This window comes from Pogoniulus pusillus, chromosome 7 (assembly GCF_015220805.1).
Source record: "Pogoniulus pusillus isolate bPogPus1 chromosome 7, bPogPus1.pri, whole genome shotgun sequence".
NCBI classification, from domain to species: domain Eukaryota; kingdom Metazoa; phylum Chordata; class Aves; order Piciformes; family Lybiidae; genus Pogoniulus; species Pogoniulus pusillus.
Window position 1 is genome coordinate 28,308,783 of NC_087270.1, and position 22,176 is coordinate 28,330,958.

The 22,176-nt window shown below is 45.4% G+C and overlaps 1 protein-coding gene across 7 annotated transcripts in view; it reads right to left on the bottom strand.

The window, feature by feature from the left end:
* Window positions 1–485: 485 nt before the first annotated feature.
* The window catches only part of KLHL29 (kelch like family member 29), a 437,205-nt gene continuing 415,514 nt past the window's right edge, over window positions 486–22,176 (bottom strand). For 4 of the 7 annotated variants that reach the window (XM_064146375.1, XM_064146376.1, XM_064146381.1 and 1 more), the window contains 2 exons: window positions 13,928–14,072; window positions 486–2,862 (listed from right to left, as the gene is read on the bottom strand). In XM_064146375.1, coding sequence (XP_064002445.1) covers window positions 2,679–2,862; window positions 13,928–14,072 — 329 coding nt within the window. In that variant the 3' untranslated portion in view covers window positions 486–2,678. Of the gene's footprint in view, window positions 2,863–11,313; window positions 12,590–13,927; window positions 14,073–21,190; window positions 21,386–22,176 lie in introns of those variants that run through there. The other 3 variants (XM_064146377.1, XM_064146380.1, XM_064146378.1) reach the window with 3 other exon arrangements.

A 22,176-nucleotide genomic window follows, 5' to 3' on the forward strand; every position in this document is an offset into this window, starting at 1 on the left:
AGGTTGCTCTCTTCTCTCAGGTGGCCAGCACCAGAACAAGAGGACACAGCCTCAGGCTGTGCCAGGGGAGATTTAGGCTCGAGGTGAGGAGAAAGTTCTTCACTGAGAGAGTCATTGGACACTGGAATGGGCTGCCTGGGGAGGTGGTGGAGTCGCCGTCCCTGGGACTGTTCAAGGCAGGACTGGACGTGGCACTTGGTGCCATGGTCTGGCCTTGAGCTCTGTGGTAAAGGGTTGGACTTGATGATCTGTGAGGTCTCTTCCAACCTTGGTGATACTGTGATACTGTGATACTGTGATAAGTACTTAGGAAGACACTGAGTATTTAAATATTAGCAATACATTTTGGGATTTGCAGGAGCAGCCAGCTGGATGGAATAAACACGTTTTCATCCATGGCTGGGATATGAAACCTGAAGTCACTGTTCATGTAGTGTTGTTTCTTGTTCAGCCGTGACAAATTAACCCAATCTGGATGCTGGATCTAGATCTATAAATATATTTATTATAATATAACAAGAACTTAACAGTAAACATAAACTATATACAATACCATTACAGATAACCCTGTTTGAATAGTATTCACAGAAATAGCCAGTTTTGTTCCAGTGTGAGAAATGAGGAGATAAGCTAAATTGGAAATGTTGAATGTGTTTAGGTCTTGTTGACAGGTAGCACCTCCTTTGGAGGCAGACACACACCAACACTAAAATTAGTCCTGCCCCAGGCAGTTAGAAACTTGTGCTCCAATCTTTAGGTTCACACTTGCACCCTGTTTGACATAAATACTTTAAATGACAGACTAGCATATAATTTTGTTGTGCTTATTATTATTATTTTTTTTTCTTTAAAGAATAAATAAAACAACTGCATAACAAAGGCTGGAACCTCACTGTCAAAATGAGAGACTTGAGTCACCCTATAGCTTGACTCAGCTGACTTGAGCACTTTTAAATACTGCAAGACACAAATTTCCTTTATTTTTTTTTTGTTGTTTTGTTTCTTTTATTTTATAAATGGTTATTAATAAAATAAGATGATTAGCTAACCATCTGCATTGATTTCCCCAAAGCTGTAGGCAGACCTCCCTCCATATAAAAAGGCTAGCATATTTGGTATGAAATTCAACTAGACATTGACAGTAAGATCTCCCCCACGCCCTGTTTAGGACCCTCCTTGAATTACTGGCATGGCATTTGGGCTTTGAGTCTGCGAAGGCAAGTATGGCAACTTTTTTTCCCTCTGCTTGGAAAGAGATCAGACAATCCTTAGCTTGGGGTTACTTCCTATTTAAGATTCTTTCCCCTGCCCCCTCTATGTTACCCAATCCTCCTCCCATTGATCCTTTGATGTATAAATTTATAAAGAATTTCCACGTCACAATGCTCTCTGGATAGACAATATTTTAATATATATAAAAATATAACCCCTGTGCTGTGCATATACTTACAACTCTACAGAGTAATCATTTTCAGTCTCTTATACTGGGCTTAAGTCTATGCATTTTTTCCTACCATGGGATTTCAACTCTGTGTGTGTTTAAAAATCAGTAAATAAGAGAAGCGTGAGGGTTTCCACACCCAAACAATACATGAAACAAAAAAAGTCTTCTCAGACTTCACATAAAAGGTAGTGGCTGTATCCCAATGTCAGGAATTTTGATTCAGAGCCAAAACTGAGTGTGTAGCCACAAAGGGAGACATCTTCTCCACTTGATGACAAGATGGAAATCCCACACTGCGTTCTGTGTTTCAATGTGACCCCCAACCAGAAGAGTGGGTTTAGCAGGAGGATGCCTCTGGAATTGAAACTGGTTTCATTTTGCATTGTGGGAGTTCAGCACTGCCAAGTTTGCTCATCAGCAGAAACCAGGAGGAAAAGGTTTAGAATGACACCCCCCCACCACCACACCTGTGGGTATGGCCGCACACGCTGTATCACCAAGAGCAGAAACTCATCCAGACCAGCAGACTCTTTTTTTTCCTCCACCAGTTAACATGGCATTTATTACCAACTGTTGTTCCTCTCCCCAGTCCCAACCTCTCCCCCCTGCTTCTTGGGCCCTGCTCTAGTGGACTGCAAGATCTGTTTGATCTGATGGAAGACTAACATCAAGGTAAGCCATCTGCCACACAAGATTTTTCTCAGTCATTGGTATCGAAAAGCAGGTATTTGTTAAAAACAAATGCAGGATTCAAAGTGGTAAGGACACTTTGACCTTTCAAATAGATTGATGCCTAAAGTGTAATAAAACTAATCTGCATGGTTATGCTAAGAATCAAGCTTGAGCTCTAAAGTAAAATGCAGATTTTTGTTTGGGTTTTTTTTTTTTGTTTTGTTTGTGTTTTTTTTTTTCTTCTCTTCCCCAGCTTAAAAAATATGTGAAATTCTATTGCACCTGGGTTGACCAAAAGCCGACATCCAGAACAAGTGCCACTATAACATCTAGCGGCACCCTTGTGTTAAGTTACAATATCATACATAGCACGGAGCTCTCTGCTCCTTGTTCACCAAAAGGTGAGGATGATTTTTCTACATTCAATGTAGACACTATTCAAGACTTTAGAGCAATATGTTCACTGGCTGGCTTTTTGCTGCTTTTGTTTCTCAAGTAGTAGTATTCCTCTTGCCTGCTCTCGGCAGGTACGCGCAGTTCTCTGTCCAACTCCCAGGTAACATCAGCCGCTCTGAATGTACTTCTTGATTACTACACAGCCGTGTCGGAAAACAGGGCAGGGCATATTTGGTAGAAGTGTCCATGTGTTTGTTTTAGGGTCGTAGGCCTCCATGTTTCCCAGGGCAGGTCCTTCGCTGCTAACGATCCCACCAGTGGCATAGATTTTTCCATCCAGAACCACAGCGCTGTATGTTTCAGAAAACAGAAAGTCTGAGTTAGCCTTTTCACCCAACAAGCTTCTTTTAAAACTTAAGCCCGATCTTTCCTAGCAAAGATTAAGCCTTTCATTCTTATCTATATAAAGTTACATGGGCATTTCTCTTCCCTCTCTTTTTCTCTCCCCCACATTAATCCTTTTTGTCTTCCTGTCAGGTAAATAAGTGATGTCTGTAATTTGAACTACTCCCAGCGAGATGCTTCTCCAGCAAATGCAGCAGGATGATGCAAAGTGGGGGGGAAAAACCCCTCCAAAAAAATTCTCTGTTGCTGCAGCCCCTCTCATGGCTGGACTTTGGTGCTGGAGCCTGAAGGTCCTGCTGGCTTGTCTGTGTGCACCCGAGAGGAAAGGGATCAAGATGAAAACCAACCCAAGGCACACAGATCCGATGGCTGTGGAGGTGCAGCTGAGATATTGTCAGGGGAGCTATATGCTGGTATCTAAAGAAGACAAAACCTCTTACTGTTTTTTTAAAATGAAAGTGTTCAGAAATCTCTTGCAAATTCAGACTTCAGGCATCTCTTCCAAATCAAGGATAATGAGGCTGGGCTAGTCCCGTGGTCTGCAGGCCCTTGATAGGAGCTGTATAAGTATGGAAGGCTTTTGAAAGAAGAATTGCCCTTTGGCCTCATCTCTTCCTCCTCCTTCCACTTAACCTCTCATTCTCTCCAGCAATCAGGCACAGGGCACGACATTTGCTTTGACTAACGAAGATAAAAAAGGGGCTGGCCTCCCGTGTGCACTTTTGGAAAGGGCAGAAGGATGACAGGCAACAGGCAGCTGGGTGGGAAAACTCTATGCAGGGCTGCGTGTTCTTTGTGTTGCCTTCCCACTGCCCAGAGGAACTCAACACTGGGAACAGCTCTGCTTTTCACTTGCCAGAAAGCCAGACTTTGACCCCCTGCGTTTAAAGATGTCGTTAGGCTGGGTGGGATTGGCAGTGGCAGCTCTGGTAGTCAGGTCCCTTCCACAGGCACTCCATGGATGGTTGTGTTGGGAAAGAAAATGGGGACTTGGAGAGTGCATATGCACCAGAGAAGATAAGAAATTAATTGCAGACCAGAAAGTGGCCTACTTTTAAGAAGGTGGAGGACTTCAGCTCTGTAGGCTTGGTAAAAGCAAAGTAATTTCTTCTGGCTGATTTTTTTCAGCAGTAGAAAGAAGGATTAAAAAGTGATAAAGGCAAAAGAGAGAACCCTGGAAGATCCAGGATGAACTGAGATTAAAATGGCACTGACAAAGCCATGTGTTTCTGAAGAACACAAAACTCTGATGTCCTTGTGGAGAAGCACAGCCTGAGGTTAAAAATAAACTCACAATGACAACAGTGAGGACTCAAATAAGCCTAGTCCCTGGGTACCACCAGGAAATAGGAAATAATGAGAATCTTGTCAAAATAACTGTTAATCTGAAAGGAGAAGGAAGGAGAGGGAGACTTGAAACACTTGATTAGAGCCTATCCACAAATCAGCAGGGCTGGATGATACATAGCCCAGGGTCCTAAGGGAGTTTGCTAATGAACTTACTGAACCACTGGTAATTATTTCTGAAACGTCAGGGAGAAACGTGGAAGGAGGAGGACTTGAGCGAAGAAGTGTCATCCTGAAAGACAGCTCTGACCCAGGCAGAGCCCACCTCTGCAGGAGGCAGAGCTGGCTGTGCCCGACAGGGACTCCAGCCAGGACTTGAGTCTCCAGGACTCTGCCAGGAGGAAGCAGAGGTGGCAGGACCAGACAACCCTGTACATCAGAGCAACTTAATTTACAGTTTAGGGTTAAAGATATCTGTTGGGGAGTGGGAAGCCTCTCTCTCGTACTGAAACAAGCTGCTATTGAAAAGCAAGACAAGCTGGGAATTACAGCTTGCAAAATATGGCATGGAGGAGGATGGTCCCACTACGTGCTGAAACAGTCCTGATGTGGTGGAGGGGCTGCTGAAACCATTGGGATGAGAGCTTAGAAGTGAGGCCATGGGATAGTGGTTGCTGTTTGTGCTGCCTTCCCCCCCTTCCCCCCCCACCCTTCCCTTAATAGTGAAGCTGAAGGAGATGGAAAGTTATTTGAATTGGGATATGCCTGGGGAAGTGCTGGGTGGCTGAGCTTCCAGTGTCAGAGATGGATTGTGGTAGAGAGCTGCTTTGCTGCATTTGCTGCATAGGAAAGGACCTTAGTGATTGTTACCACTTACATAAGGAGCCTCTCTAATACTTGGTGTCTGGCACCTGATGAGACTGCTCTGCATGGAGCTTTTGATCTAGATGCACAGAAAGGGATGGACAGAGGGAGAAGAGACTGTATGTGGAGAGGCCTTCCCATCTATGCTGCAGGTGAGTGGGAACAGGAGCCAAGCAACCACCAGCCCTTCCTAGCTGGCTGTCTGCTGCATAGCTGAAGTGTGGCCTTAAATGCCAAGTACACCCTTGAGGATCTAGTGTTAGGTCTCTAAACAGGGATGTGGACACTTCACAAGTTCTTGTGTAGTATCTTCAGTGCCCACATCTCTTCTAGTAAAGTCTTCTCCATGGCATGTTTGGTTGCAGCTACTCTAAGCTAGAGCTGCTGCCACCATAGAGCAGCTGAGTGGCCTCTGGTGGCTGACACTTGTAGACCAAAGTGCTATCCCAGCCAGTGTTCTGGATTAGCAGTCAGAGGGACTGGGCAAACATTGCTCTTGTTCTCCAGCACTGGAATTACAGCACTGGAAGAAATGCCTGCCCGTCAGCTGGGACAAGCAACACAATACTGTAGCTTCCCATCATGGTTGTAATATTCTGGAGGAAGAAATGGATGTTGAACTCCACCCTCTGAAAAACCGCACGAGTTTTAGATGGTGATGAGAGCTGCCCCCTCTCTATGCAGTGCCAATAGGTAAGACTGGCATCATGCTTAGCTTGTGAGTCATGCCTGCCGTTAAGACACGCATCTGCTGTCAAGAAATAGGCAGCTCTAAGTATGTAGCAGTTACTTAGGTGTGCAGGGGACTTTGGAGATATTCAGGCATCTCCAGGGCTAAAGTAGCAGGTAGGTACTTAAGATCGGTGAGGAAGTTAGTCCTCGATGCCTGCTGCTTTGCAGTATTAGGACAATCATTGCCAATTTCTAGGACCTTAGGGAATAGGAAACTCAAGTGGGCTCTAAAACCTTGAGGGAAGTGAAGGGAAAGGAATGTGCTCATTGCTCTTTCTTCATCACTGTGACAATATTTCTTTTCTCCCCTCCTTTCCATCCCATCAGCTGTAAAAACATCGTTACCGAGGCTGACGTACAAAGAAAGAAATAATTACAATAATTAGGATGCAAGTTTATTGCTTGGTGCCATTAATCCTGAGAGATAAAATGATTACAGGCTGTCAGAGCCCGGGAAGGAAGGAAGCTCTGCATTGCAGAGCCTTGCTGTGGGGACACAAACCCTCTGGCAGCTCAGGGGATAGAGACTTCCCCAGCCCAGGAGCAGCAGGAGCAGTGTGTCCATGAAGGTAACTGCCATCAGAATGGAGGCCACTTCATCCACCCCTTCCAGGAAAATACATGCCAGCACTTTGCAAACGATCCCCCTGCATGCTGATCAGCCTGCTGCTGGGTCACTACTGCTGCTGATGAGAGAGGCTTCACCTGTAGCCCTGCAGCCCTTCACCTGAGGTGCCAGGGCATCCTTTGTTGTTACCCAAGCCATGACCAGTGTCAGAAGATCATACTGTGACTGTTCCCTGACACTGCCACCTTTAGTCTGGCCCAGTTGCTGATTTCCATGGAGATATGAATCATGCTCCCAAGAAATCCCGATAAGGTTGATGTGCCCCAACAGCTACTGGAGACAAAATTGTTTGTGGTTGGAGTGCTTGTGCAACACCTCTTAAATCTCATCTCTGCCTATCCACCTTGCAGTCCTCCCACAATCCAATAAAGGATTTGATGGCAATGCACATATCTGAATCATAAAATCATAGATCAGCTCAAGTTGGAAGGACCCCAATGATCCTCTGGACCAGTTTTTCATGGGGGTTATCTAGCACCCTGCCCAACTGCATCTCAAACACCTCCAGTGATGAGGAATCCACATCCTTGTGGAGGTTGTTTCAGTGGATGATTGTTCCCACTGCAAAAAAGTGTGGATGAAACCTTTCCTGGTTCAACTTTTATCTGGTACCCCTTGCCTTCTCCCTGTGGCTCCCTATGAAGAGAGAGTCTCTGTCCTTCTGGTAGCTGCCCTTTAAGTGCTCAAATTCGGTGTGAGGTCTTCCCTCCTTTCCAGGAAGAAGAGATTCCTCTCTTTCAGTCTTTCTTCACACAGCAGATTCTCCAGCCCTTTGATCATCTCCGAGGCCCTCCTCTGGACCCTCTCCAGTCTGTCTGTGTGTTTTTTGAATTGTGGGGATCAGAACTGGGTGCAGCACTCGTGGTGGGGCCTGACAAGTGCTGAGTGGGATGATCACATCTCTGTCTTGGCCAGTAATGCCCCTGCAGATGCAGCTCAGGATCTGATTTGCCTTTGTTGCTGCATTTGACCTTGCACTGCTTTTGAATTACATGTAAGCAAACCTACCAAGGAGCACCAAGGCTTGGCACACAGGAGCTGGTGGTACATTCAGCTGGGATCCTGTGCAGGTGCTGAGCAGAGTGCTATAGACCCTCCACTTTTCATCCTAAACCATCTTACGGGGAAAAATGTCCTGATGGGCAGCAATCTGCAGCAATCCAATGCAGAGGATCTCAATATCTTTTCTGTAGTGTTTGAAAGCTGTGTTGTCTGGGAGCTTCCCTCTCCCAGTTGTGATGGGAAAGACATAGCACTGAGCAGTGGCACTACCAGCAAAGTTTGTTAATTTGCTTACTATTATTATTTTAGAAGTCCTTGCTTAGTCCTAGAGATAAGATCAGTTTAAAAAGAATTTAAAAACTCCATCTTGTAATGTCTTGGGTTGTAAAAGATTAGCAATGGCTGCATTAGTCTGCTGTTTTGGCTCCTCAAACTGATTATTTTCTGAGGCCACAACCAAAGCTCCTCTCTCTCCTCACTCCTCCCTGTGGATGCACACACCCCTGCTAATTTGCAGCAGTTCCACAAACGTTATTAAATACTATCAGTTAGATGCAGATTCTGCTTAAAGGAAGAAACAAAACCAACCCACATTTATTAGTGGATGAATTTCCTCCATGCCCTCAAGTTTTCAGGAGGGCTTTACTGGAGGTGGAGCTGAATGATGCTCATCAAGTGAGTAGAGTTAGCACTCGGGTGAAAAAAGGCTGCAGGGTACCAGCTGCTGCAGGAAGCAGCTCTGAGCAGTTCTAGGCAGAGCTGCAAGTGGCCCTTAAAGTCCTCGTTAAACCAGGGCCCTTTCAGTGGAACCTTGCCACGCCAAAGTGAAAGGCACTGGCCATCGTTTTCGTGGGTAGTGGTGGTTGGGGGTGACAACTAGCTGTGCTGACAACCTCTGTGGCTGTTTGCAGCTGAGTTGGCAGCCAGATTTCATGTTGGAGAGGGCTCGAGCTTGGGTGGCCATGGTGGTGTGCTGCCAGAGGTGTCATCTTTACAATGAGAGAGATAAATGAGGGTCCAGATTAGTCATGGTCAATTAGGAGGATATCACACCACTTCTTGGAACAGGATTATTAGTGTGGGTGTTTTGGCCAAGCTCCAGTTATATTCTCCCCTGTTCTACAAGCACTTTCCCTTGCTAATGATCCAAAACTATCATGTGGTGTCATTACTTGTTGCTGAAGACCAGCAGTTGTTTTACTCCAAAGTCCACTGCACCTCAGTAACAGCCTGAGTGCTCTCTCTGTATCAGTTACGCTTTAATGCACACTGAAATCTTTCACGTCACCAACTGCTACAGAAACTACTGCTATTAGTCTGCTGCAGCAGTTCTCATCTGCTGTCCAGGGAGCACAGTCCCAACCACACGTCTCCTTCCAGATATGCTGGAAGATCTTGGTTTTCCCTTCTGGCCCACAAACACTTTCAGCTGCAACTGCTGCCTGCTGAACAGACCAACCTTTGTGTCTGCAGGCTCGAGAAGCAGGATGCCATTAAGGAACTATGCTCTGTAACAGCTTCACCTGGGAATATCCATTCAAACAAACCATGCTCTCACCCCTTCCAGTGCTTGGAGTTACCATGAACTTTGCAATGAGGAAAGGAATTGTCTGGGGGAGTCTGTAGTTGGTGCTGTACATTAGCAATGCCTAGTAGTTAAGCACAGGAGTCCCCATGCTTTGCTGTTCAAGAACAAGGGCTTATTTAAAAAGAAGAGGGGGAAAAAAAAAGCCCCCACAAACTGACCCTGATTTTGTACTGTTCATCCTGAGCGAAAGTTTTATTAAAGATTTCCATTCGGCAGAACCATCTAATAAATCTTACTGGTTAACAGTCAGAGGAGGAGGAAGAAAATGCTTTTCTGGTGTCTGTTGGGAATTGCTGGTACTAAATTAGCTGCTCTGGAATTATTGCCGGCACCAGCGTGCTGCTGCTGGCGGAGGCTCTCTGTAGCACACGCCTGTTTGCACGCTGCCTGCATCCCAAGCAAGCAGAATATGGAATTTTTAATCATGCACAGAAATGCATTCCCTATTCTTCTTGCCCGTGGAGAAAGAAACCCTTGAAGGGCATAGCAGGAAGAGCGAGCCTCTGCCTGCCTACAAAGGGAGCACTTGGCAGCACTGGAGAGGAGGAGTGTCTTTGCAAGCTTTCCTGGGGGAAGGTGTCCAGCAGAGCAAGGTGTGGTCACCTCAGCTCTTCATTCCCGTTGGCTGCTATCTGCTGCCGCTGCCCCCCCCAAGATCCTGCAAACTTGTGGCTGCCCAACTGAGAAGAGGTCCATGTGCTGAACAGGTCACACTTGCCTGATGCTTGGGAAATGTCAACTATTCCTCTCACCCTCACACATTGTGTGGAAGATGTTCAAGACCTGTGTGTGAACTCTCAAGCAAATTTTACAACGCTCCAGGCATATTACTGCTCCTTGTCCACTTGGACCATCCTTCAAAAGGTGAATTACAGGTCAACACAAACTTCTTATTGACTTCCATCAGGCTGGGCTTAATCTGAAAATGCTGCTCAATTTGTGCTTCTGCTGATCGTGAGCCAGAGACCTGAACTTTTGTTTTGTTTTAATTAAAAGTAATTTAACTTGATATTAAAACCATTTCAATGGACCTTTACTTTTTCGCACGGTGGCAATGTCACACGTGGTTTTTTCCCCCCACACATCAAAGCCATCACACTCCCTAGTCACTACCAAGCAGAAACAGTGCAGATAAATAGGAAAGTGATGCAGTTGTGCTTTTGCCCAGTAAATGTGGTATCGAGTGATTTCTGGTGAGAGGAGATCAATAGCATGCAGTTAATTTTTAAGTTGTTTATGTTGCTGCTTTTAACCCATGGGTTTTTTTGTGATCTATGCTAATGAGCGAAATGAGGAATTTATAGATTCATAGACTAAGGTCAGAAAGGATCTCTGTGCTGAGTTAATCTGAGCTTGTGTATATGCAGGCCATGGACTTTTCCCCAGGGCAGCATCTCTCTTGGAACCATATCTAATCTCCTTTTAAAAACACAGTGTTGGTGAGTTTGCCCCTTCCCTTGCTGGTTCACTGTTTAATTATCCTTGCTGTTGGGAAAGTGTCTCACTTCAAGGCTGAGATGTTCTAGCCCTTGTAACCTGCTACGCCTCCGTCTGTGAAACTGAAAGCTTTTCCACTTGCTCCCAGTGATCAAGTTGCCTCTCAGCCTTCCTTTGATCAATTCCTTAAATCTCACGTCAAAGATCTGATTTGCAACCTGGAGTCATTTTTGCAGCTTGCCTTTGAACTTCTGCTGGTATTTCCACATGTTGATGTGTAGACTCAAGATCTGCATTCATCTTGCCAGTGCCATACACAGCAACACTCTCTCTTCCCAGCTTCAGTTTGTTTTCATTTTGCTGTTATGGCTTGTATGATATATCCAATATTCCACTGACCTTTTATCCACCGCATTGTGATGAGAGCTCATGTTGTGTAGCTCTGAGTGGCCTCCTTTATGTCCTGCTCCGAGCGCCTGACTTTCTAAGGGGAGCAAGGCTGCTATGACTGTGCTTCCTCCATGTATTACTTTGCATCTGAAACACTGCTGCTAGCTTGAGACTGTCTGAGACATGCAGATAACTGGCTGAAATAGCTCCTTCTGTAATATTTCTACCCACCAAGTGTTATGCCACCTGCAGCCTTTACCAGCAGAGATTTTCTGTTACCTGGATTGTCGCTAGATGTATTAAACAGCACTGACGAAGAATTAATGCCTGCTACCAGTAGCCTTGCTCAATGATATCTTCTCATTAACAACTACATTTTGAGATCTGTCAGTGAAGCAGATTTAATCTCTCTAATGTGTGCCTTGTTAATTCCATATAATACCAGCCAAATACCTTGGAGTAATCGCAGTATATTATAGCATCACAGTTGTCTTTAGCAACCAAGCGTGTTTTATTAAGAAGCAAAACAAAAAACCCCAACTGCTCCCCAAAAGGCAAAAGACAACAGGATGGTTTAACTAGACCCATTTTCCAGGAAAGCACATTGATGCCTGTTCATTATATTATTAGCATCTACTTATTTGCTGATGAAATCCCAAATTAGCCACTCTGGTTATTTCTCAGAGAACCAATGTGAAGCTAAGTGAGACCACTTAGCCTGATGCTGGTACTTTGCAAAATTAATTGCTACACTACAATGCTCCTTTTCACCTTATCAAAATACAGAGACACTTTGGTGGTGCCCTGATCTTTCCTGAACTATAAGAGTTATTGTAAGAGTTATTAAAAATCAACATTAGTGCTTCAGTCAGCTTCTCAACGAATCCCCTGAAGATGCCTGCGTGTAAGATGGCTCTGTTAGCAGATTTGAGAACGTCATATCTGAGTTTTACACCTTGCCTTTCAGCCAACAGTGACCACTTTTGGTCCCTCACTTCCAGATACAGATGAGAAATACTCACCTGATCGGCCTGTTACACCTGCTAACTTAGAACCTGACTGGCTCCCTCAGCCTCATGCAGTCATGGCTACTTTTTAACCTGTGTGTTACTGCTAAGCTCACATTTTCCCTAATTCCATGCATACTTAATTCATTTTTTGTCAGAGTTTTTCATCTCCTTTTGGCTGAAATACTTTGTCTTAACTGGTTTTGGACATCCAGGTGGGATGCACTGAACTATTCATTTTCCCAGTAACTAGCCCCGTATAATGTAGGCTTCCAGTCCACTGCTGCTTTCAGCAAAGTGTCATTGAAAAGCCCAGAGTTACTTTTTAATGATAGGTGTCATAATCTACTTCAGCAATGCCAGTTTATTACTGTGCTTAAGCAGCAGCTAATATTTAGGTCACCAATTTATTCTCCTTGGTGCATGACAACGTCTCCCTCTGGATTGCCTTCTGCAGGGTGCAGAGCAAAGCATTCCTTCACCTTAGAAACCCTGGGAAGTTCTTAGGTGGCATGCTCAGCCAACAGCCCTGGTTGAAATCACCTGTGCAGTTTCCTTTGTAGAGTGTTGCAGATACTCAATTAGCAGGGCTTTTGTATTTTATGCAACAGGAATCTTCAAAGAGCAGTTCATCCCTCTCTATGGGAAGACACAGGAACGTGTCAAATGCACAAGTCCCTCGTGTTTCATTTCACTGGTTAGGGCTCCAATCCAGAGCTGCATCGTGCCCCTTGTTGCTGAGTTTCGGGGGAAAAACATCATTAGCAGCTGCCTGAGCACTGCAGGCTCCTCCTCATCCTGCTTTGCCTCCTGGTAGAGTGGAGGGACAAGGGAGACCCTTCCTTAGATCAGGATTGCTGTTGTGAGCCGGGAAGGAGCTGGCTGCTCACAGCTCTTTACTTACGACAGAATCTGCTTCAGCAGCCAAGAGAGGGCGCTCCTTAAATTAGTAAAAGAAAGGGGGGGAAAAAAGACAAACCCAGGAAAAAGACAGCAAAAAAGAGAAAAACCTCACCATGCTTTCTTGAAAAGGAACGTTCTCATCTGCACCACAGCAAAAGGTTAAATGCAACAAGATAAAACTTATTTTTCAGCTGTAGGATAGGGGCCAGGGACAGCCCTGTGGCAAAGAGCAGAGCTGCTGGCTGAAGTCTTGGGAGATGTGGGTCTGTTGCGGGCCCAGCTGCTGCGCCATGGCTGCTACTCCTCCCACCCCAGCCAGTGTTTTGGCAGGACACTTGCCTGGCACAGCCCCTCCACCTTGACTTTGGTCCATGTTTCAGGATGCTGCAGTATCAGACAGTGTTAAGAAGCTGTCGCTAGCACCTGCGGCAGGCTTCGGGAACCAGTGATGGATTTTTCCCTGGGAAACCCCCAGCACGGTGGGGTCTGCTCTTTGAGGGGCTGGCAGTGTTATAAACTGTGAAACAAGCCCATCTTTCTGTAACACACCTTTTCTGAGAGGCATCTAAGTTCTGACAGTACTTGGGATGGGTGCCAAGTTTTACTTTAGTCAGCCAGTTTGGGAAGTTTGTTGCACCTGTGACTGGGACCAGGGAAGTGAGCCCAAAAAGCAAACAAAAGCATGTAATAAGTGCTAATTAATATCAGTCTCTGGTGCTTACTTGTGGTTTCTTTTTGGTTTGGGTTTTGTCTCCCCTCCCCCCCCCTTTCTTTTTTTGTTTGTTGTTGTTAGGTTGGTTGGTTTGTTTTAATTCAAGGACCTTTTAGCTAGTTGGTGGTCTCTTCTACAGTGGGCATTTATCATCCTCCAGTTAACCTGTCATAAACTGAGGAACGCAGTGTTTTTGTAGTCACTGGAGGAGCCCAACACACAACCCTGCCCACGATCCATCATGCCTGAATGTGAGGAGCCACATAAACCACAGTAAGGTCCTGGATGTATGCTGTGGCAAAGGCTGAGTTCCTGAACACATATGAAAAAGAGATGAGGAAAACTCCTAGATGGTGCACACCTCCCTTCCCCTCACCCCTTCACTCTTAGGTTGTATTAGCTTGTTTATCAGCAGAAAATGTTAAGGTAGCAGAAATTCAGTTTTAATGTTTTTTCTCACCTGCAGAACTGCCTGGAGTGGTTCATGTTGGGGCCTGCTTTAATATTGCCTTTCTCTGGGTCATAGATGGTGGTTGCTCGTGCATAAGCTCCTCCAAGAATAAAGATGAACCCATTGAGAGTGACTGCAGGAGCATATTTGTTATCTGTCAATGGAAAGCAATACTGAGATCAGTTTTAGGCTCAGGTTTGGAGACTTTTTTTTATTTACACATTCCCCTTATTTATAGATAAGTTGCATTTCTCTAAACCTCCAGGATTAGGGAAAGAAAAACAAAGAAACCATTCCTGGCTTTGTTCTCTTCTCTCCCAGGTTCTCAAAGGCACTTTTGAAGTTCATCAGACCTTTGTCCCCCAGTATGCACCTCCCTCTAAACTGGTAAAGTGCAATTATCCTCTCCTGAAGCCTAATGGAGTCACTGTGAAAGCTCCACTCTTACACATGAAATTAAGATGTCAAGTTACTTCAGAATTTTGAATTGCTGCAAATTTTCACTCAGATGCTTCCCATGCCTGTGTGGCAGCCAAGTACAAGAGACACCCACAGCACAGAGACTCACATCCCATAGTTGATTCTCTTTTGTCTCCTGCTTTTGCTTGTGGGAAGGTCATTCACCTAATCCAGAAGATTTTCTGATACTCTTTTTTTTTACCTCCTTTAATCTGTCTCGTAACTTCACCTGCATTTTTACTCTGAGGTGTGTGTGTGTACCTCCAAGCAGTCCTGTATTTCCACAATGAACTGTGTGAGGTTGGAGTTTGAAGTTAACCAAGTTCCTCATCCTAAGCCACGTTCAATGAGTTTCCAAGGATGCTTTGGAAATGCCTGTGTCAGCTGCAGAAATATTGGTCAAACTAACCATAAATTATTGAACAAAATAAAGCTAAATTAATTAGTTGACTTGTCCTGTATGCTGCTAGCATGCCATATGCACATTATCAAATGTGAGCCAGTTGGGCTGGAATTTCTCATGATGGTGTCTGTCTTGATGCAGTACAGTTTTGGTGTTTTTGTTTTTTAAATCAACATTTCAGCGAAACCAATCAGGAAAGTCTGGGAATAAAAGATGAGGAAAAAACCCCATTGATTTATTTGAGTTAAAATAAACCTCACAAGCAGTTCTCTAAGAAGCAAGAACCTAAATCTCTAGCAGCATGAAGCAGAGGTTTCCTGGGTGGCTACCCAGGAGCATGAGCCAGCAGTGTACCCAGGTGGCCAAGAGAGCCAGTGGCATCCTGGCCTGCATCAGGAATGGTGTGGTCAGCAGGAGCAGGGAGGTCATTCTGCCCCTGTACTCTGCACTGGTTAGACCTCACCTTGAGTACTGTGTTCAGTTCTGGGCCCCCCAGTTTAGGAGGGACATTGAGATGCTTGAGCATGTCCAGAGAAGGGCGACGAGGCTGGGGAGAGGCCTTGAGCACAGCCCTACGAGGAGAGGCTGAGGGAGCTGGGATTGTTTAGCCTGGAGAAGAGGAGGCTCAGGGGTGACCTTATCGCTGTCTACAACTACCTGAATGGTGGTTGTGGCCAGGAGGAGGTTGCTCTCTTCTCTCAGGTGGCCAGCACCAGAACAAGAGGACACAGCCTCAGGCTGCGCCAGGGGAGATTTAGGCTTGAGGTGAGGAGAAAGTTCTTCACTGAGAGAGTCATTGGACACTGGAATGGGCTGCCTGGGGAGGTGGTGGAGTCGCCGTCCCTGGGGCTGTTCAAGGCAGGACTGGACGTGGCACTTGGTGCCATGGTCTGGCCTTGAGCTCTGTGGTAAAGGGTTGGACTTGATGATCTGTGAGGTCTCTTCCAACCTTGTTGATACTGTGATACTGTGATACTGTGTGATACTGTGATACCCTGGCCTGAGGTGGCACTTCTATAAAAATTATCTGTATGTAGCTATCTGCCAAAGCCTCTCCAGAATCTGCATTTTCAGCTGCTCAGAAAATGGCTTTCCTCTTGCAACTCCAATGAAAGATCTGCTCTCAGCCTCTGCAGCGCTCATCCTGCACATAGTGAGTTGGGGGCAGCGTGCTGGAGACAAGGTGCAGTATCATCTTTACATCTCTGCCAACAGCCTCCACTTAACGTTGAAGGGGTCTCTGTGCTCCTCCCAAGCCTACAGCACTATGACTGTGTTCTTTTAGGAACACATGAGCTTAAACCAGCCCCAGCAGCTTTACTTTCGGCATCTGCTTACCTCACACGCAGCTGGTGTTGTAACCCTGAGGTTCTTACAAAATTACTTTATTCCTTTAAATTTTTAATAAGAGATTTAATTTGATACAAGTCAAGCAAAAGCTGATGAATTTCTCCAGAAGAGAGATAATTTCCTTTATTAGAGTTTGAACTGGTTAAACAAGAAAGGAAATAATGGATTTGTGGTGCCTTCTGCTGTTCCAGCACGACCATAGGGTGGCCTGGCTCAGTTCACCTCACCTCATGTTGGTGCATGTCCAAGGGGGAGTACAGTGGTACAGCACTCAGCATGAAAACAGACAAAACATGTTATGGGTTAAAGTTGGGCTCTTAATATGCTGAGTATCTACAGGCATATGTCAAAAAAACATGGATGTATTAGGAAAATGTCACTGATCCTTGGGAACAGATGGAAAGAAACTAATTCATCCAGAAAATAGAACAAGGAGTATTCAGTTTCTTCTCAGTGCCACTATGCCACTATAATTCATCAGAAAGACTTATCTGTCCTAACAACCCATCTTGCATCCCTTTCCAAATCAGACTTGCATATGTGACATTTTTCCCAGTTAAGACACTCATCAGAAATTTTCCATATTCATTTATCACATGGTTCTGGGTTGGTTTTTTCCTTCCCTTTGACTAGCACTGTTTTGCAGAGAAATGAAACTCTCTGATAAAAAAAAAATCCCTCGGCTCCCGAATCTCACAGGGAAATTATCTGGGGCTCCCTCAAGGCAGAAAGTGACTTCTCAGGAGACTGAATCACTGACTTTGCATTCCTTTTTGTTAAAGAAAGAGAGGGAAACCCCTTGGTTATTTTTACAGAGACTTTTTCTTTTCAAACAGGCAGGCTGTTGGTTAAAGATCTTTTTCTTTCTTTCCTTTTTTTTTAAGAGGCAATCACGTTTGATTCTCAACAGTTTTCCAAGACGTTGCCTATCCGTTGTCTTTTTGCTGCTTTTGGCTTTAGCTACGACTTCACAAATTGCTATAAAGACAGAAAGTAGAGAAATGGTGAATTCTCCACTGTTTCTTTCAGGAAGTGCAAAGTTCACAGCAAACAGTCTCCTGATCCTGAAGAAGATGTCGCAGCAAGACACGAGACACACCTCTAGAGACAGGTAGAGAGAACAGTGTGTTTTCTTTCTGTTTTGTTACCATGGAGGCAGAAATTGTTCATGGATACAGGGAGCTTGGAATATTGGAGCACTCATTCTTGCTGTCTAGGTGTGGATGACCTTCAGTCTGTAACCTTACTTCATCCCAGGTGCTACTCACACTCTTTGTGTTGTTATGATCCTTTCTACTGCACAGTAACCTGATGCAAATACTCAGGAGACTCCACCTTCCCTCACTGCTCTAAGTCCTCAGTGTTCTTGTAGCACAAGGTGAATGGCTGGGGAGCTTAATTTTGCAAAAGCATGCTCTGGTTGAGCTTTTTGCTCAGTGTTACTGGGTGTGGACACGAGTTCTATGGGTCAGAGGTTTACTGCAGTATACAGTGGGGATATTGGGTATTTCAGAAGTCTGCCACAGGAAAGGAAGAAAGTGGAGATGAAGCATGAAGACAGAGCAGCAGCCTCCTTTCCCCTCCAAAATTCAAGTGTTGGGGCTGTCAGATATAGAAATCCATTTCAGGCTGGAAAATCTTAAATGGGATTTGTCCAGAAGAGCAAGCACATTTGAGATTAAAAGGCAGAATACATTCACAGGAAATAATAAAGATACTCTTCTCTCCAGGTGGGCGACGTCATCAAATCACCCTCCTCTGCTGTTGCTATAGGAAAACACGCACACACTTCTATTCTAGTGACAGGCCAGGTCATTGCAGGAAGGGGTATGCACTCAATGACAATCCTTGAGCCAGAGATGTACTTCACACAGGACTGACAATTCCATCTCCAGGTGTGCTACTCACTTAGTAACGACAGCGTGCTGCCTGTGATGTGTTTTGCAGCTCCCGTATCTCTCGGTACATGATACGGTCAAGTAGCACAGCTCTGCTTTCCCTTCCATGATTGCTTAAAGATCTTACGTTGCCTTCCAGTAAAGCACTCAGAGACTGAAGTGGCATTATAATGAATGGCAGCAGCACTTCATATGGAAAAAGGTTATTAAAATCAAGCTAGTCAAACATTTTTAACAGGAAGAAGACATATGGGCATGCCACCAGTCCAGAGATAATGCCAACTTCAGGGTCTCCCTGCAAGAGCGGGCAGCTGGTGGGGGGGTTGATACATACAACAAAGCAGAGTGGAGAAAGGAGACTAGTGAATAGAAACTACAGCTATTTTAAGAGTAAGTGCTTCTTCCCCTCCCTGAATGCTATGAAGACAAGCTCAAGAATGGCATAGCAATGGATAAGATAACATCCCTTGGCACTGGGAGGCTGCGGTCTGATCCTTAACATAGCTCGTGAGGCCGCAGCGCAGACACTGCAATTAACAGCAGGGGCTCAGGTGTCAGCCCTTTTGGTACTGTGGCTCTTGTTAGCTGATTCCTCACAACTATGCAACTGTCTTCAGGGCCCTACAGTTTCCCCAGTGCCCCTTCAGCAAACCCTCCTCACACACCCTGAAGTTGAATGTCCTCACTTAGAAACACTGCATTTTTGTCTATTTGTGGCAGGGATCATCCCATGCCACAGCAGGAGGCTTCACCTGCTATTGTGGGGCAGTTTCAGCACCAAATTTACAGCCAGTGTTGATGAACAGAAGAGAGCTGGACAAAACATGGCCACAGAGATGAAATGAGGTAAGAAATGAACGGGGGCACATACACTAAAGGGCAAACACAAAAGTATCAACTTTGCTGGGTAGAGGTCATGGTAAGTATGTGTAAGGGCAACAGACTGAGGAGCAGAACAGCCATTCTGAATGGAGAACATAAGATATTTGGAGGAGAAATTAGACAAAGGAAAGTAAAAGTGAAGCTTATTAGTGGGAAAAACACTAAGAACGAGTCATGGGAGGAAAAATACATTGAAGAATGAGAGAAAACACTCCATGCTTTGAGAATTCTAGGTGAGACCTGGTCAAACCCACACTTCAGTACTGGACTATTGGCCTTGGGGAGAGGGACAGGCCAAGATGTACACCTGACTTTCCTTGTAAAATCTACAAATAGACCATCCACAAGAAGGGTCGTAAGGAGGAGCCAGAAAACTACAGACCTGTCAGCCTGACCTCGGTGCCAGGCGAGGTGATGGAACAGGTCATCTTGGGTGCCATCACAAAGCACCTACAGGATGGCCAAGGGATCAGGCCCAGCCAGCATGGGTTTAGGAAGGGCAGGTCCTGTCTCACCAACCTGATCTCCTTCTATCATCATGTTCCTGCCTGGTGAATGTGGGGAAGGCTGTGGATGTAGTCTACCTGGACTTCAGCAAAGCCTTTGACACTGTCTGCCACAAGAAGCTCCTAGCCAAGCTGGCAGCTCTTGGTTTGGACAGATACACTCTGTGCTGGGTCAGGAACTGGCTGGACGGCAGAGCCCAGAGAGTGGTGGTTAATGGTGCCACATCCAGTTGGCAGCTGTCACTAGTGGTGTTCCCCAGGGATCAGTGCTGGGCCCAGTGCTGTTCAACATCTTTACTGATGATCTGGACAAGGGGATTGAATCCAGCATCAGTAAGTTTGCAGATGACACCAAGCTAGGAGCAGCTGTGGATCTGTTGGAAGGTAGGAGAGCCCTGCAGAGGGGTCTAGAGCAGATGGATGGGTGGGCAGAAGCCAGTGGGATGAGATTTAACAGTCCAAGTGCAGGGTTCTGCACTTTGGCTGCAACAACCCCAAGCAGCACTACAGGTTGAGGACTGAGTGGCTGGAGAACAGCCAGAAAGAAAGGGACCTGGGGGTACTGATAGATAGTAGGCTGAAGATGAGCCAGCAGTGTGCCCAGGTGGGCAAGAGAGCCAATGCATCCATATGCAACATGTTGGTGAGTGTCATACCTACTGCATGCAGGCATCCACAGTTCAACATCTGGCAGGTGAAGACTAAGGAATAAATGAAACTGGGAGTGAATTTGCTGCTTATTTGTAGAAGATACACAGGCAGAAGACAGCAGGGGCTGAGCTGCTGTGGACTTGCAATTTAATCATAAGAATCACAGAATCAACCAGGTTGGAAGAGACCTCCAAGATCATCCAGTCCAACCTAGCACCCAGACCTAGCCAGTCAACTAGACCATGGCACTAAGTGCCTCATCCAGTCTTTTCTTGAACACCTCCAGGGATGGTGACTCCACCACCAACCTGGGCAGCCCAGGTCCCCTGTATGCTGCATGTCCTCTACACAGACAGGATGTCTCCTTCATCTCCATTCAGACTAAACACAAAACTGATCCTCCTCTTGCCATGAGTGATGCCAGTGTTGTCTTGGGTTAGACTGGTGTATGATACTTTGGACAACATGGAACTGTTAGGTTCAAACATGTGCCATGCCACATTCAACTCACTGTCATAAAATACCACAGGTACTTCTAGCCTAAAAATCTCCAGAGTCCTTGTCTAGTTTCAATACTGGCATCCACTGTTGCATATCTGAGCATTCTTGAGGTATTTTAAATAATCTCTTGTCTTATTTGAGATTAAACAGGTTTCACTGATCTCTGGGATGACCTTAATCAACATAAGTTGCCATCAGACGTCAGCTGACTTAGCTTGGAGGGGCACCTTAAGACTTCACAAACCAACAGAAAAAGGCTCTGAGGCTGTCAAACGCAGTCCAGCAGCAATCATACCTCAGCTCCTCCTCCCCAAGACTCCTTCTACTCCCTCTTTGTTTTAGATCGATGGTGACTGTACCACACTTGGCATTGCACCCAGTTCTTGGGAGACACTTTACAAATATATGTGAGACTGATTCTTGTAGAGCTGAGGAAATTAAAGCTTATTTCCAGTATTCCCACTGCCTTTTAGAGATGATCAAGCATCACAGCAGCTCTGTTTCCCAGACATTCTCCACTGGGGTGCAATTTTTCAGGCTCTGCTATTTTACTTTATTTGCAAATAAATTGATGTTACACATTTCCCACCAAAGACACACAGCAACTCCTGCATTTCACTGTATAATTTATGCCTTCAGCTTAACTAATTAACTTCGCTTACACCAAGAAAACATAAGCACCTTCTTTAAACTTCACCAGTGTCTTTTGTCTATTTTTGTTTGGAACAGTAAGATGCCCATGAACACAATGAGTGATGAACTCCTCTCTGGATGGTTTGGATGACTTTTTTCTGAGCACACATGGTATTGACACCTGCTAGAAAACATAACAAGCTCAGGGAGTGATTTCTTAGCTGGTGTGGCACCTGTACTATTTTAGCACGGAAAAGAAAGACCTTTTTACTCATAATGCATTCATTTTTGCAATACTCTGAGTAGAGGAAAGCCTCATACTGTCAGTCAGTGGATTAAATGAAGGGCAGCAGCTGCAGCCACGTGATGGAAAAAGCCAGGCAGGAGGGTTGTTGGCAGCGCTGTATTACATAAACACAACTTTTGCCGGTTAACGCCCTCCTGCTGGGTGCTTCATGCTGCATCATATGCATGTCATGTTATGTTAGGCTGGAGAGAAACAGCAGCAAGGGAGTGGGAAAGCAGGAGCACTGGCTGAACAGGGGAGGCTACAGCTGGGACCGTATCAGCTCCTCATGACCTGATCTACTGGGGAGCCCCAAGGAGAGAATCACAATAATTGCAACAAGCTGTAACAAGAACAGCAGCTTATTTTAGCTTTCTGAATATGCTTAGGTCTTACCTGAATACCTTGTAGCTGTGCTTCTAGGATTCATTCCTTGCTACTCTGCCTCCACCAGACTCAATTCTGAGACAGGTTTTTTTTCAATGAGGTACCTCATGTTGCTGTTCCAGTGTGACTAATAGGTGTAGAATGGTGAGACACTGGAACAGGTTGCCCAGGGAGGTGGTAGAAGCCCCATCCTTGGAAGCATTCAAGCTCAGGTTAGATGGGACTTCTAGCAACCAGATCTAGTTGGAGATGTCCCAGTTCTTGCAGGGGGTTGGACTAGATAGCCTTTGAAGGTCCCTCCT